The sequence below is a fragment of the Orcinus orca genome, chromosome 19 (assembly GCF_937001465.1).
Source record: "Orcinus orca chromosome 19, mOrcOrc1.1, whole genome shotgun sequence".
NCBI classification, from domain to species: Eukaryota; Metazoa; Chordata; class Mammalia; order Artiodactyla; family Delphinidae; genus Orcinus; species Orcinus orca.
In genome coordinates, this window is record NC_064577.1 from 18270823 (window position 1) to 18285438 (window position 14616).

Genomic DNA, 14616 nt, shown 5'->3' on the forward strand with positions numbered 1-14616 from the left:
TGGCGCCGGTGGTTGGTTGTTTTCACTCTGCTTCCTCTCCTTCAGGCCTCCTCCCACCCACATACTGCAAGCTATGGCCTGATCTGGCTTCTGCTGTGCCCTTCGAACCCCTCTGGATTGGACTCCTCCTCCCGTCTCCTGATACCCGATGTGATAACAGCAGAGGATGCTGATGCAGCCGAGCACTACCTCAGTGTAACAACCCTGTGAGTAAAGGACTATTATTATTGCTTTTTTTTTTTTAACAGATAAGGAAACTGATTCATCAGTCTCAAATAGCAAGTAGGGAGTAAAGCTGAGATCGAACCCAGAGCCATCTGGTTGACTGTGGAGCCTACATTCTTAATCCCTGGCTCCACTACCCTGCATATATAACTCGTATAGGGCTGTTTTGTGCCCAGACGCCTATGGATTAGCCAAGCTGGGTAATTACAGTCACTCTTAGAAGAAGAAGAAAAGGAATAGTACCCATATGTACTGGCTCTCCCTGCCATGCAGTGGGGGAAACGTTATCCTGTTATTCAGATCCAGTGTAGCTCAGTCTTTAAACAGAATAGATCATAACAACTGATTTAACTAGATGTAACCTATATAAATGGTTCCTGTTTTTCTCTAAGTACCATAATTAATGCTTATAATCTAAGCTAATATCATTGCAAACCTCTACGTAAAAAACTCATTTTATATCCACTATTGGAACATCCGTGGCTTTAGGGATGTAAACACCCCTGTGATGCCTGCAAGCTTTAAGCTGATAAAGAGAATTACCACCATATTCAGGCAAAATATTACATAGCATGGTTTCAACAGGAAGTACAACTAAAATTTTTAAATAAAAATGACTTTCGGAAACAAAATGGATGTGTGAACTCACAGAATAATGTTTCAGTTTTGAAGACCATAGTGAGAATAAAAGGTTCATTTTAGAAAAACGTTGAGGGAAGATAGGAACTCTGTGGTCCACTTGTCTACTTGTGAGAGATTCCGAGTCACAGGGGCTTCCCACATCCTGCTGCCCAGGTGGCCAATTTTGTAGGTTCCCTCGTCTTTCAGTGGCTGCAGCACCCACTCAATAAGATGGGCGCTTACAGTAATTATATATTTATGGCCAGTTTGGTTTTTTACAAGCTTTTCTTCCTATTACTTTTCGTTCAAAATTTTCAAAGGAATACTGCAAAATATCAAAATTGTTTCTATTTCCTCCCTACTTTTGGAACATTTTCACTACGTGTGTTTCAAAACTATGATTTTTCTGATTATATAGTACCATATCATTCACCTGCTAAATAATCTTAGCTCCTTTTTTGGGCCTCATAAATTATACTGGTGAACATTCTTGTACATCAGTCTCTGGACACAACTTTATTTCTTTAGGATAAAATTCTAGAAAATTAGTGGGTCAGAGAAAGTATAGATTTACTGATATATTGCTCTGCAACCCGCTTGTGTCTACTTAACGTATTAAGAACTTCAGAAGCTAAGTACAACTTCTGAGAAGACTTCTGATATTTACTACTGTTGCTTCCCAGAAAATGATAGCCGTTTACACACCTATGTCATTTAATGGCTCAACATGGGTTCTAGCCTTTGAACCTTTCCACTTGGATAGCAGAAGTGGAAAGGGTCAAGGCTAGAACTCCTCAGCAGCCTCTCAGACCACCTGCCCCACCGACCACCAAGAGTTTTCACCAGGAGGGCCTCGCTGGGCCTGACTCCTCAGCCGGCAACCCGTGGTCAGCCCCAGTGGCTCTTTACAGAGGCTCCTGGCAGGTCTGAGTTCCTCTTGGCTCAAGCTGGGAGCACCGGTCCACGTGTAGCAGGGAAAAACCGGTAAATCGAGATGTCCAACCGTAAGGGGTGTGTGACCTATTTTATGGTGCGCCCATGCCATGGAACACAGGCAGACATTACAATGTGAACACCTAATAACCCTGGAGAAAATGGTCGTGATGTTGCTAAAGTAGGTTTCCAATAAGCAGGCTCTGTGTCCCCCGCTCTAAATGCCTGTGCATGAATACTCTTTATGGAGGGCATATATACTGTCAAGAGTGGCTACCCCTGAGGGGTGGGCTTGCAGGCAGTGGGGTTTCTTCTTTTCTGTATTTCCAGATTTTCTACACTGAGCCTGTATTGTTAATTGCCTTTTTTCCAGCACATATTATTTCTATAATCAGAAGAAAATGTGCAAGTCCCTGGTCTGCGGCTCCCAGGGTCTGGCTGCGGGCCAGCTCTGGGGACAGAACTGCTGTGGAAGGCCTCGGTGAGGGGCTTTGAAGAGCCAGGGACGGGGCGCAGACCTGGGGGGGGAGCACGGGGGTGGCGGGGCGGTCCTCACCTGGGCCTGGGCCGCCTCTCGGCGACTGAGCACGAAGAGGGCATCGCGGGCACACAGCAGGGAGCAGGGCAGGTCCAGCAGCGACAGGTACTTGCGCAGCAGGTTCACAGACTGAAGCGTGAGCACTGAGCACCCTGGGGGGCGGGCAGAGCGGAGACTTGCTGCTTCAGGTAGATCTTCCTGGGTGCCCACCCCTTGCTCCGGGCTCAGGGCAGGGCAGTGTCAGCAGAGCTGCTCTTTGCCCATCATTCTCACAGATAAGAAGGGTGAAAGGGCCCCAGAACACCTGACGGCCGCCCTCTACCTGCTCTGTGCCCCCAGCAGGGAAGGGTCGGCTGCTAGAGGCTGGGGTCGAGGCCCAGGGAGAGGGGATGCAGATAGGATTTCTGTCCTGGGAGGCCAGAGACCCGGTTCCTGCTCGTCACTAAAGAACTGACGGGCTTGGGGAAGTCCTTTCAGCTCTCTGAGCCTCAGTTTCCCCATCTGTATGATGGTGTTGGTCACGAGTGTGGGACCGGCCTGTTTCCCAGGGTTGATACAAGAATCAAACACACTAGGGTCATGTTCCGAAGCCCCCGTGGCACTGCCAGCCAGAAAGGCCATCATTCCATCCCCAGGGTTCTCCTGTGAGGGTGCACATCGTGACAGAAACCAGCTCAGGGAGGTTAGGGGGTGTCGCACAGAAGCTGGCCAAGCGGGTCAGACGCCTTCCTGTGAGTTGGGAAGAGTTTCAGACCCGTCCAGCACCCATGCGTCACCCACAGCCTGGCCAGTTAACTGGGGGATGGGTGTGAGTTTCGGTGGACATCCTGAAAGGATACCAGAGGCGGAACAGACCTGGCCAGGGAGAAACCAGGCAGGTGAGGGGCAAGGCCTACGGAGGAGGTTAACTTCCTGTCAACCCGACTGGGTCCTGGGTGCTCAGATACTTGGCTAAACGTTGTTTCTGGGTGTGTCTGTGTTTCACGTTTGAATTGGATGACTTGGTAAAGCAGAAGGCTTCCCCAGCATGGGTGGGCCTCACCCAATCCATTGAGGGCCCGGACAGAACAGAAGGTGGAGGGAGGGAGGATCCACTCCTGTCTGTCTGACTGCAGAGCAGGACATCGGTCTTCTGCCCCGAGACTGAGATCCACACCCTCGGCTCCCCCGTTCTCAGGCCTCTGGACTCAGGCTGAGTGACGCCCCAGCTCTCCTGGGCCCCCGGCTTGCCGACGGTGGATCCCGAGATCTCTCAGCCTCCGTAATCATGTGAGCCAATTCCTTATTTTATATGTATGTATATAAGTGCACATACCACCATAGCTATCTATCTGTGTGTCCTGTTTGGTTCTGTTTCTCTGGAGAACCCCGACTGCACGCTCCTCCCTCACAGCGGAGGATACTTCCCAGTGGATACAACCTGATTTCGAGACCTGGGGACCCGCCGTGACAGGCACGCTGAGCTGAGTCAGGAGAGTGTGGGCCTGCATCCCCCGACCCCCGCCCTGCCCGGCCTGGCTGAGGGCAGCTCTCTGTATACTTACCAGTTTCACCCTAGAGGGATGGTAACGGTGACCTTTTACAGGAGGGACAGGCCTTACCTTTAGGTAACTTCCCTTGTGCGTGCAGGGTCCTGGAGGAGGGAAAGGACAGGTGACAGTGAGCATCCCTCTGCAGCTAACAGGCAGGGCCTTCAGGGCCACGCCTGCCCCACCCTGGGGTCCCTCCACTGTTGGTTTCTAGGCAGTTTCTTGAGCACAAGTCACCATATAGATTCCCTGGATTCCACACCTTTGGCTACAGCTGAAGGGGCCAGGGTGGGTCCCTTACCCAAGGTCAGCCGATCCGGAGGTGGCCAGTGGCTTATGAAGTGCCCTGGTCCAAGCTTTGCCCAACAGATAGGAAGGTAAGGACAGTGGACTCTGTGAAGTTTTTCTCTTTTGAAATTGAGATGTGAGAGTGGTGGAGAATATTGAAAATGTTAATTGGTGTTTCCTCTCTGATGCCCCTTTCTCCTATTTGACACCCTGCCCCACCCCTTCTGACCGTAGAGGCCCTTCTGTGCTCACTGCCTTAAGAGGAGGGGTGAGGTGTGTCCACCAGCAATGAACTTGTTGTTTTGAAAGCTGAGGGATGGAGGCATGGGGCAGAGTCCCCTCCCCCTACCAACACACAGACACACGCACTCATCCACCAACACACAGACGTACGCACTCATCTGGAAGGGATTCCCCAGAGCAGGAGTTAAAGATGAGAAGCTGGGAGGAAACGGATGAACTTACAGGCCGCACACACACACACACACACACACACACACACACACACACACACACACACACAGAGCCTGAGGGAACGGATGAACTTACAGGCCTGACACACACACACACACACACACACACACACACACACACACACACACACACACACACACACACACACACACACACGCAGAGCCTGAGGAGTAGAAAACCCTGAGGTCAGAGGCCACTTGTCCTGCGCTCTGGGTACAGCCCTGGGGATGATCTCCAGGGAAAGAGCTGGGAGGCAGCATCTAAGTGGAGGAGGGAGGGGCCCTGGAGACGCGCCTGGAAACGGCACTGCAAGCACTGAAAAGCGTTGGGCGCGTTCCGAAGAGGGTCATAAAATCAGTCCTTCACGTCAGGCTGCCCCCTCCTTCCCCAGGCCCGTCCAGCAAGCTGCTTACGGGCCCAGGGGGAGCACGGCTCCAGAGGTCAGGACACACGCTCTAGGTCTCCGTGACCCCGAGGAAATCCCTCAAGATGTGTGAGGATCGGGTTTTTACTGGTGAAATGCAGGTGCGTGTCAGTCACGTGGAGAGGCTGCAAAGGGCAAGTAAGGTTTCCTATGACGTGCACATCCTCCTTCTCCAAAGCAAGGTCTGAAATTGTGCACAGAATACACAGCAGGAGAGAGCAAACAAGCTGGTTAGAGGAGGGAAAGAGGGTGCAGCCAGGAGGGCCGCCGATCCCCAGAGCTCAGTCCCTAGTCCTGTGCATGCGCTACAAGGAGCTGAGATTCGGCCCTAAAGCTTTCTGTGGCCAAAGCAGAGGGATAGATCAAATGCGTTCCCCCACTTGGCGTATCCGGGGGTGGGGAAACTCAGCTGTTCAGGAGACGAGACCATAATACCGGGACCCGAGGGCGACTGCCCCCGGAAGCAGGTGGTGAGAGAGCATGGCTCTCTGATGGCCCGAGGGGGGACAGTGACGGGGAAACCAGAGCGCCCTACCTGGCAGCCGCATACAGAGCCACGTGGTTGCTGTGGCCGCTCACACCCCCCGCGTCAAAGGTCACCACCTGCAGAGACACACAGGCTTTCACTACGGGCCGAACCTGTCTCTCCCGCCTCGTCCCCGTGGCCCGGGAAGGACAGGAGGCCCCAGACCCTGTGCCTGTTCACGTTCTGAGTGTATCTGAACTGACGTGGGAGCGGGTCGGGGGTGTGACCATTGCTCGGCCGACTGTGTGGAGACCGTGACTGTGGGTTTGACTGTTCGCTCTTTTTCTTTTTTTTAATAAATTTATTTATTTTATTTATTTTTGGCTGTGTTGGGTCTTCGTTGCTGCACGTGGGCTTTCTCTAGTTGAGGTGAGTGGGGGCTACTCTTCGTTGCGGTGTGCGGGCTTCTCACTGAGGTGGCTTCTCTTATTGCAGAGCGTGGGCTCTAGGCGCGCATGCTTCAGTAGTTGTGGCTCGCGGGCTCTAGAGCGCAGGCTCAGTAGTTGTGGCTCGTGGGCTCTAGAGTACAGGCTCAGTAGTTGTGGTGCACGGGCCTAGTTGCTCCGCGGCATGTGGGATCTTCCCGGACCAGGGCTCGAGCCCGTGTCCCCTGCATTGGCAGGTGGATTCTTAACCACTGCGCCACCAGGGAAGTCCCGAAATTTTTTTTAAAAAGGCATATAAGCTAATCGCATTATGGTGGATACGTGTCATACATTTGTCAAAACCCACAGGACATGCAGCACCAGAACTGAACCCTAATGTGAACCAGGACTTGGGGTGATGATACTGTGTCAGTGCTGGTTCACTCACTGTAACACATTGTAGGCTCGGGGAGTATATGTATGTCCTTTCTGCTCAATTCTGCTGCGAACCTAAAACTGCTCTAAAAAATATACTGTATTAAAAAAAGGTCACCCCAGAACTCAGGTACCCTGTTCTGAGCCCACCCTTCCCCGCAGCCCAGTGTGGGCCCTGTGTCCACTCCCACCTCTGACGCTAGCTGCCCCCGCCCCTCAGGCATGTCGCAGCATGTCACCCTGGGAGTGATGTCAACTTTCAGTGTCTTGGTCTCCTCTTCTGTGAGATGGGAAGAGTGAGGCCTGCCCGCCTTTCCTCTCTGGGTCGAGGTGAAGGTCAAGTGAAGCCATGTGGGAGTGTAGGACCTGGACAGCAGTCAAGGCCGAGTGTCCGCTGCCCTCGGGTGGAGGTGATGCCGGGGCCGGGCTGTCACTGGTGAGCTGGGGCGCACTCCCTGGTCTGGGAACTTGGGGCCACTGCACGTTGGCTCCATCACTTCTGAAATTCCTCAGGGCCTTGTTTCTCTTCATCCTATACCTTCTGATGAGCCCCCTCTCTTCCTGCTTCGAGGAGGGCTGAGCTGATCTGCCTCTAGCCCTGGACTTGTGCAAGTTAGGGCCTGACAGCGATGGCGTCTGCGGTTCTTTGCAGAACTCCATCCACCTTCCCCGCTAAACTGCAGAAATCTCTGGGCAAATGAAGTCTTACCCAGACCCCAGTAAACAAGAGGGAACAGTGGGGTTGCTCTCGCTTCTTGAAGATAGTGGCTCACAAGACATGGTCTGTACTTTAGAGGATAAACAGCAACTCATGTCACAGGTGCAGGACACACGACAAATGCTGTCTCAAAGAGGGCTGAAGAAGTCAGGGAAAGCTTCTTGGAGAAGGCGGTCTTAAGCCGGGCCTGGACCACAAATCACTTTTTTGGGACACAAACTTGGGAGGCTCTTCTGAGAGCAGGAAAGGCACGCAGAGCGTCTGTGCCCTGAAGCTCCTCCCTGGATGTTCAGGCCCATGGCTGCAACATGGTCTAAACAACAACCCGGCCCCTCAGTAAGGACCAACCCTGTTCATCAGCGAAGAGCACCGAAGGAAGGTCCAGGTCAGAGACGGCCAAGTTCACAAAGATGGGAGTTTATCCTACAAGCAGGAGTTACTGGGAAACCAGCCGTTCCCATGCACCAAAGCGGGGGAGGGGAGAGTTTGGGGACCGGTCCTGGGGAAGCCGGGGTGCCGAGGGCCACTGTGCCCACCTCACAGGCCCCGCCCTGTACCCCAGGCCAGCCCGGAGGACCAGCTCTGCCCCCCTGCCAGGCTTGGGGCCCTGAGAGGTTCTGAGCATGGCGTGGGGGGTGGCGGGCAAGGGGGCCCAGGCCAGGCAGCAGGCCCGGGCGGTGAACCCTCCAGCTGTGACCCTCAGACCCTGTGGGAAGTACAGCTGGGAGGGGTGGGCCTGCGGCTCTGGTGACCATATTTCCAGCCAGAACAAAGAGGGAAGCCAGCGCAGAGCCCTGCACCTCCGCCTTGCGTGGGTCAGAGCCAGCCAGTTAGGTGCCCCTTTGGCCCATGTGGACGAAGTTCCCGCTGCATTTCTGTCATTAGAGCTCAAAGACGGTCTAATATATCCACGAAAATCTGCTCTTAACAAAGGTCTAACAAATCCGTTCACCTGGAGAACTCATCACCGATAAAAGCTTAACAGCAGGGATCATCTTTTAACGAGGCTTCATCAAAACTCAAAGCAAGTGGCTGGGTCTGAATGGTAGGATTTAGGTCTTAACTCCTGAAGGGTTAGCGTTCTTACTTTAGAGGTGGACACCTTCCTGGAGCCTTAAGATTGACCGCTGGCGGGGCCCGGGCCGGCGGGGCCCGAGAGTCGAGGTGGGTGTGGCTGGGCCGTCCGCCTCTGCAGGTGAATTGAATGCCCACTAGAGCTCTAATCGTGACCAGAGTGTTCTCCCTGCAGGGGCTGTGAATGTATCCTCGCAGTTTCTGGAGTGAGGACTCCAGGCTTAAAATCCTAGCTTCACACTTGGCGACCCTGGGCAGCTTCGGGCCTCTGGGGGCCTCAACTTCCTCAGTGTAAGGTGAGCATTATAACAACACTTACCTCCAAAGTTACAATGATACCGTAAAACTAAGACGCTTGGTAGAAAGCTCTGTGCCAGCGGGTCGTGGCACAGGCTCGTGGGGTCCTGAGGTTTCAGGTGGCAGCACAGGGGTGGGAGTGGGTGGGTGAAGAGGGCGCACTTTGGAAAAATCTCTGCCTGTGTCTGAGTGCTGGGATTTCAGTTACTCAGGAAAGGTGTGTGTTTTCCTCGGTGGGTTTCAGGCAGACGCAGCTGGGCCTCTGCTTCGAGCGGAAGGCATCCCCTTACCAGGTTGATGCGGCTGGCCTCTACGTGCCGGAGGAGGATGTCGGCCACCCGTTCGGTGTCCCACCACACGCCGGGGTCATCTGGGAAATCCCTGGAAGGAAGAAGCACAACCTGGAAACCATTTCTAACCCGGTACAGGCTTCCCCTGGGGCTCCGGTAGGTGTGGGGGGCAGGGGGGAGGCAGCGGCATCCGGATGAAACACGACACGCTCTGGGGGCTTTGGCTCGTGGCCGGGGAGGGAGCAGACATCAGCGAGACACGGCTCTGTCCATGAGCTGGGGACAGGTGTGGTACCCACCCACGAGCTCGGACGCAGGGCAGAGGGACACGTGTCTTTGTAAGAGTCAGAGGAACGGCGCGTTGATAAAAGTACGGGAGTTGCTTCATTTAACCTCAGACAGGTGTGAAGGAGCCTCGATGGATGAAGTTATGTAGCCTGTTTGTTGCAAGGTCGTGAGGGATAGATTTGACCCAGGTTTGCTGACTGTAGAGCAGAGAGGTCTCAGCCCTGGGGAGCACCGCAGCCCCATCCCGCCGGGCACCCTCAGGGGCAGAGGCCTCTGCAGGTGACTCCAGGCCTTACTGCTCCCTCCCCCTGCCACCTGCTGAGCTGAGGCCAAGGCCGTGGTCTGCCTTCTGTTTGAAGATATTATTCAGTCTTATACACAGATGGCCATCTCTGCCGGCTCAGGTCCCGGCAACACTCACCCGCTACTGGGAGGACATGGGCCTCTCCGCTCCCCACCTGGCAGGTGGCTGTCACCTCTCCGTGGACAAGGGCCGTTAAGGGACCCACTTAGGACTTTGGTCAAAGGAGAGTCGCTGAAGGTTTTTCAGTAGGAAAAGGACATGAACCTCAGCACTAGATAACACAGCTACTTCTTGTGCTTCCTTGGCTACCTCTTCCACACCCTGGGGAGCCCCCTGCAGAGCTGGCTTCAGGCTTTTCAGAGCACTGTCCTGCCAGCCACGACAGGACAGACAGCTCAGCTGGGGGACGGGACAGGGAGAAAGGGAGAGGGAGGGACCAGGACAAAGTGCTGCCTTGTCCCCTGGGAGGGAGCTGAATATGGGATGGAGAACATGGCCTGCTGAGCTCAAGAGCAAGAGAGACAGGAAGGTACCCTGGAGTGAGACAGCTGCACACCCGCCCCTGGCTGGGAGGCCCACGTAAAGGTACCAAGGCGTCCTTTTGGAAACTGGATTTACCAATAATAGTCACGTGGATGGAAAAGCAGTGTGAGTGGAAGGGTAGGATGGCTGTTGGCTAAGCCTAGTTCTCGGGCCTGAAGTGCTGAAAGGGGAGCCCCCGAGTGGGGAGCTCGCTGCCGCCTTCTGGGCACCTCCCTCAGAGCCAGGCCCACGGGAATAAGTATTGCTCCCTGAGGTTCTCTCAGGGCCTCTACCCTGAAAGAGGAAGTCAGCTATTTGGGGGACTCTGGACTGTCGACACCCGCCCCCCTCTGTAACCCGATACATCTGATGTGGCAGCACTGCTCTTGGGATCTAGTCCAAACTCCTCTTGGTCAGGCATTCGAGATCTCCCCAGTCTGTCTCCTATTTGACCCTCTTCTCTTGACTTGGGCGAGTAAGTGAGATAACCTATGTGAGAAACTTTACATTCTAAAACTGTAAAGCGATGTGTAAATGTCAGAAGAGGGTCATAAAGTGGTGGCTGTTATTGAGGCATTAGCCTAATCTAGGCCCCTTCAGAAAGGAAGGGGTCCCCCCGTTTTTCCTTGCTCTGGAAGTCCCTTGCAGAGATCTCTGTGCTGACTGCCTGCATCAGCGGTCTCTGGGTTCACAGTGGGGTGTAGGCATCCCAGGAGATGTGTGAGATGATCCACTGAGGTTAAGCAAGACATCGCCAGAATTTCTAGTTACGTTTCTCTCTCTGTTTAAATGTCTATCTTGTAGCTATTTTATAAGGTAACATACGTTAACAGAGTTTGACACGTATACAATTTAAGGAAGCCCACAAACACTGGCAGCGCGTACTCAGATTTTGTTTCTTTTTGTCAGGGGGCTGTGATAAGAGCTGTGTGGGGATCGCTTGTCTCATCTACTCACCCTCCATTTTACTTCGTCTTTTCCTGGATATTTTAAAACAACTTTATTGAGGCATAATTTACATACTATAAAACCTACCCATTTAAAATGTACAATTTAGTCATTTTTAGCATATGTACAGAATTTCTACATTTTATTTTACTAGCATTTTGCATATATTTAATTCTTGATTCTCTAACCTATTGTAAGTTCCCCGATGACCAGGTGCTACGTTAGCCATCGAACAGTCAGGGCCACCAGGGATTTCAGAGGGAATTTAATACAGAGAATTGCTTACCCCATTGATGGGAAGAGCGGAGAGTCCCAGCAGGGGACAAGGAGACGATCAGAGACTGGAGAAGCCACTGTCACCTCTAGGGTGGGACATCAGAGTCTAGAGACGGGGTGATGGTGGGAACTACAAGGGCAGTGGCTGGAGTCACGGAGAACATTTAGCTGCTGACGGAGGTGCTGCCCAAGGTGGAGGGAGCAGGAAAGGCCCTGGTTTTCCCCTCCTCTGCCTTCAGTCTCCCGTCACAGCCACCTATTGTCAAACCTATTGAGAAGCCAGGTGACTGGCAAGGGAGCCTGGAAAGTGTGGTGTCCACTGGTCCTGAGCAAAGGCATAAGGTGTTTGGTAGTGCTCCCGGCAGGGCCCCAGTGCACGTCTGCTTTCAACTGCATCCCAGTTTGTTTGTTTTTTAAAAAATATTTATTTATTTATTTATTTGGCTGCACCGGGTCTTAGTTGCGTCACGTGGGACCTAGTTTCCCGACCAGGGATCGAACCTGCGTCCCCTGCATTGGGAGCGCGGAGTCTTGGCCACCGGGCCGCCAGGGAAGTCCCTGCGTCCCTGTCTTGACCCTAAGCCTTCGAAGGGCAGCAGCAGTCCGGCCACCTGCCTGTCGCCGTTGTCCACCCCTCTGGGAATGCTGTCGCCCACTAGCTGCTCCGGTGTGGAGGCCACTGCCACGAAGCAGGATTCCAGTCTCAGGGAAGGGAGGCGTGGCAGCGGTTGACGGGCAGCTTCAGCCCCCGCAGCTCAGGGATGGAGCCCCGCCCACGCTCAGAGTGGGCCAGTGTCACCAGGAGGCAATGTGATGCCAGGACGGACCACAGAACACCCGAGTTCCAGCTCCCTGCTCACCAGGTGACTGGGGCACGCGCTGTGTCATCAGGAAAGCTGGGAGAACCTGGGCCACACCTCCTGAGAGCCCTGACTTCTAGGACTTTATGTTGCAAGAAGCTTCTGAGGGAGGTTTGTTCATTACTGGGTATTTTGCACTGGAATAGTGCCTGGCACAGAGTAGGCACGCGTTAAATGTTGTCTTCCCCTTATTATTTTGTAATGTTTTCCTATTTCCCAAGAGACAGAGGGATTACTTGTCATCACGAGGAATAACTGAGATTGATTTTGGACTAGTGTCCCCCAGTGGCTGCCGATCTGTGGCTCTGATGAGGGCTGAGCATGTAGAGATTGTCTCCCCAAAGTCTCACGCTATCTTGCTCTAAGTGTGTCTGTGGTGGGACTGGAACGTGACGTCATCCCGGAGAGGTGAAATCATCAAAGTGAGGAAAACAGCCTTCTGCTTCCCTGTCCCTGGAGTCCTCGCTTCGTGTGGCCTCCGGCCTCTGATAACTTGGGATTCCTCTCTGCTCTTCTTTCTACCCAGCCAAATCTCACACATCCTGTGGAGCCTCCTCCACGGACCCTTCTGGATGGAGTTTGGGGCCCTCACTTCTGAAAATAACTGCAAGTCCAGGGGTTCCCCCGGCCACCCTCGGGGTGATAATTCCCTGGAAGGACTCGCAGAACTCACCGACAGCTGTGATGTGCACAGTTAACAGGTTTTCACCGGGAAAGGATACAGAGTAAAATCAGAAAAGGAAGAGACACATAGGGCAGCGTCCGGGGGCATTCTAAAGGCGGATGGTCTGTTGTCCTCTGCCTGTGGAGTCTGGGCGCTATTCTCCCAGCACTGACGTGTCACGGTACACACGGAGCATCGCCGCCAACCGGGGGCGCTCACGCGAGCTTTGTGGTCAGAGTTCTTATCGGGGCTCCATCACTTAGGATTCATTGGTTGCTGGCCGGCAGCCCAGGTGGTTGATCTCAGCCTCCAGGTGACCCACAGCCCCACCCGAATCTCCGATGTGATGCCACCCCCTCCGCAAACAAAGGCACTGCCATCAGGTGTGCCAGAGGTTACTCCCCAGAGGCCAAGCGCAAAGGCCAGACCTCTTTTTGGACTTGGCCAAATTCTTTACTACGAAATTCCTTGCATTTAGGAACCTTACTGAACTTGTCTACCAGCTATGGCTTGGACGGCCCCACTTCGCACCTAATTAGTGCAACATTCTGCTAATTTCCGTTGTTTTGTGTGTCTCTCTACCTGTAGCCAAGTAGGAGAACAGACCTGTGTCTCACCTATGTCTCACGTGGTACTTTGCACAATTCAAGTCAACCCAGTTTATGTAAATAAGCAACAGCAATAAACGAGCTCCGCTGTGTGCCAGGCACCGACGCGCTGGGGAGCTTAATAGTGGCTGAGCCAAAGGCAGGTGTACCTGCCCGCCTTTGGGGGTTGGAACATACAAGTAAGAGCTTTGGAAGATAGCAATTTTATAAAACAGATTAGGGACAAAAAAAAAAAGAAAAAAAAATATATATATAAAAATATATATATATGAATTGCAGAGGGGAGCAAAAGGCATCCCAATGGGACCACTTCCCCTCAAGGCAGGAAAATATAAAATTTGATAGTGGGAAACTTCAAACAGAGAAATGTAGAAAAAGTGACTCCTTTGAGACCAACGACGTGAGTTGTCTTCTTCCTAAAGTTCAACCCTAATCAACTCAAGGCTTGGGTCCAAGTAATAGCTTCTGCAATAGTTCCTTTCTTCTCTGATGGATTAACAATCCCGCCTTAGATAAACATGCCGGCAGAGGTGTAAACACAAGTGTGAGTCAGCCGTTGGACCCCTCCTTAAGGGAGGGCTGGTGAATGGCCTTTGCCCTGTGTTCCTTTGTGCTGTCCTGCTTCTCGCTGGCCCGGAGTTGGCGGGGGTGGGGTGGGGGGTGGGGGGTGACTGGAGTTGAAGCAGCCGTCTTGGTGCGTGAAGTAGCCTTAGGTATGAAAGCCAGACACGGCGGAGTCACCACAGAGAAGGAGCCCTGGCCCTTCACGCCAGGCCCAGACGGTGCAACTCCTATCACAGTTATTGTAGTTATTGTGGGTTTTCTGTGATTTGCTGCATAACCAGATCCTGATTTATATATGCCAGAATTTTGTAAAGCCTCCGTTTTACTGATTATTTAGGTTGTTTCCAATTTTTATTATTGAACTATGGTGGTAACTAGCATCCTAATACATAACTGTTTGTATGCATCTCTCAGTATTTCCTTGGATAAAATCATAGAGATGTACCTTCGGGGTCAAAGGTGAAGTGAGGAGAACCTGGGTAGATCTCCCTCTGAGGAGCCGTGTTAAGAGGAGGAGGTGAAGGGACTTCCCTGGCGGTCCAGTGGTTAAGACTCCGTGCCTCCTCTGCAGGGTTCAACCCCTGGTTGGGGAACCAAGATCCCACATGCCGTGTGGCATGGCCAAAAATAAATAAACAAATGAAACAGTATAAAAAATTTAAAAAATAAAGAGGAGGAGGTGGAAAGCATGTTAACTCACAAGGAACACCATCACAGAGAGAGAGCCGTGCACTTCACAGGCTGGAAGGAAGGACTAACAGGGACAACTCTTATCAAGAGCTCCATTCTTTCTAAACAACTCAGGTGTTTTGTACCTACTTCCTTATCCCTGAGAGCTCCCTGAA

The 14616-nt window shown here is 52.8% G+C and overlaps 2 protein-coding genes across 4 annotated transcripts in view; one reads left to right on the plus strand and one right to left on the minus strand.

The window, feature by feature from the left end:
• Positions 1 to 8806, plus strand: part of CENPV (centromere protein V) — a 32863-nt gene extending 24057 nt beyond the window's left edge. Inside the window, exons 4-6 of the transcript XR_007473663.1 lie at positions 46 to 206; positions 8326 to 8446; positions 8692 to 8806. The gene's annotated coding sequence lies outside the window, so the exon portion shown is untranslated. The remainder of the gene's footprint in view (positions 1 to 45; positions 207 to 8325; positions 8447 to 8691) is intronic.
• The window catches only part of PIGL (phosphatidylinositol glycan anchor biosynthesis class L), a 64117-nt gene that overhangs the window by 11682 nt on the left and 37819 nt on the right, over positions 1 to 14616 (minus strand). For 2 of the 3 annotated variants that reach the window (XM_049702447.1, XM_004266810.4), the window contains exons 3-6: positions 8738 to 8828; positions 5568 to 5635; positions 3919 to 3950; positions 2336 to 2469 (exon numbers count right to left, since the gene is read on the minus strand). In XM_049702447.1, the coding sequence (XP_049558404.1) occupies positions 2336 to 2469; positions 3919 to 3950; positions 5568 to 5635; positions 8738 to 8828 (325 nt within the window). Of the gene's footprint in view, positions 1 to 1343; positions 1867 to 2335; positions 2470 to 3918; positions 3951 to 5567; positions 5636 to 8737; positions 8829 to 14616 lie in introns of those variants that run through there. The other variant, XM_033422813.2, reaches the window with a different exon arrangement.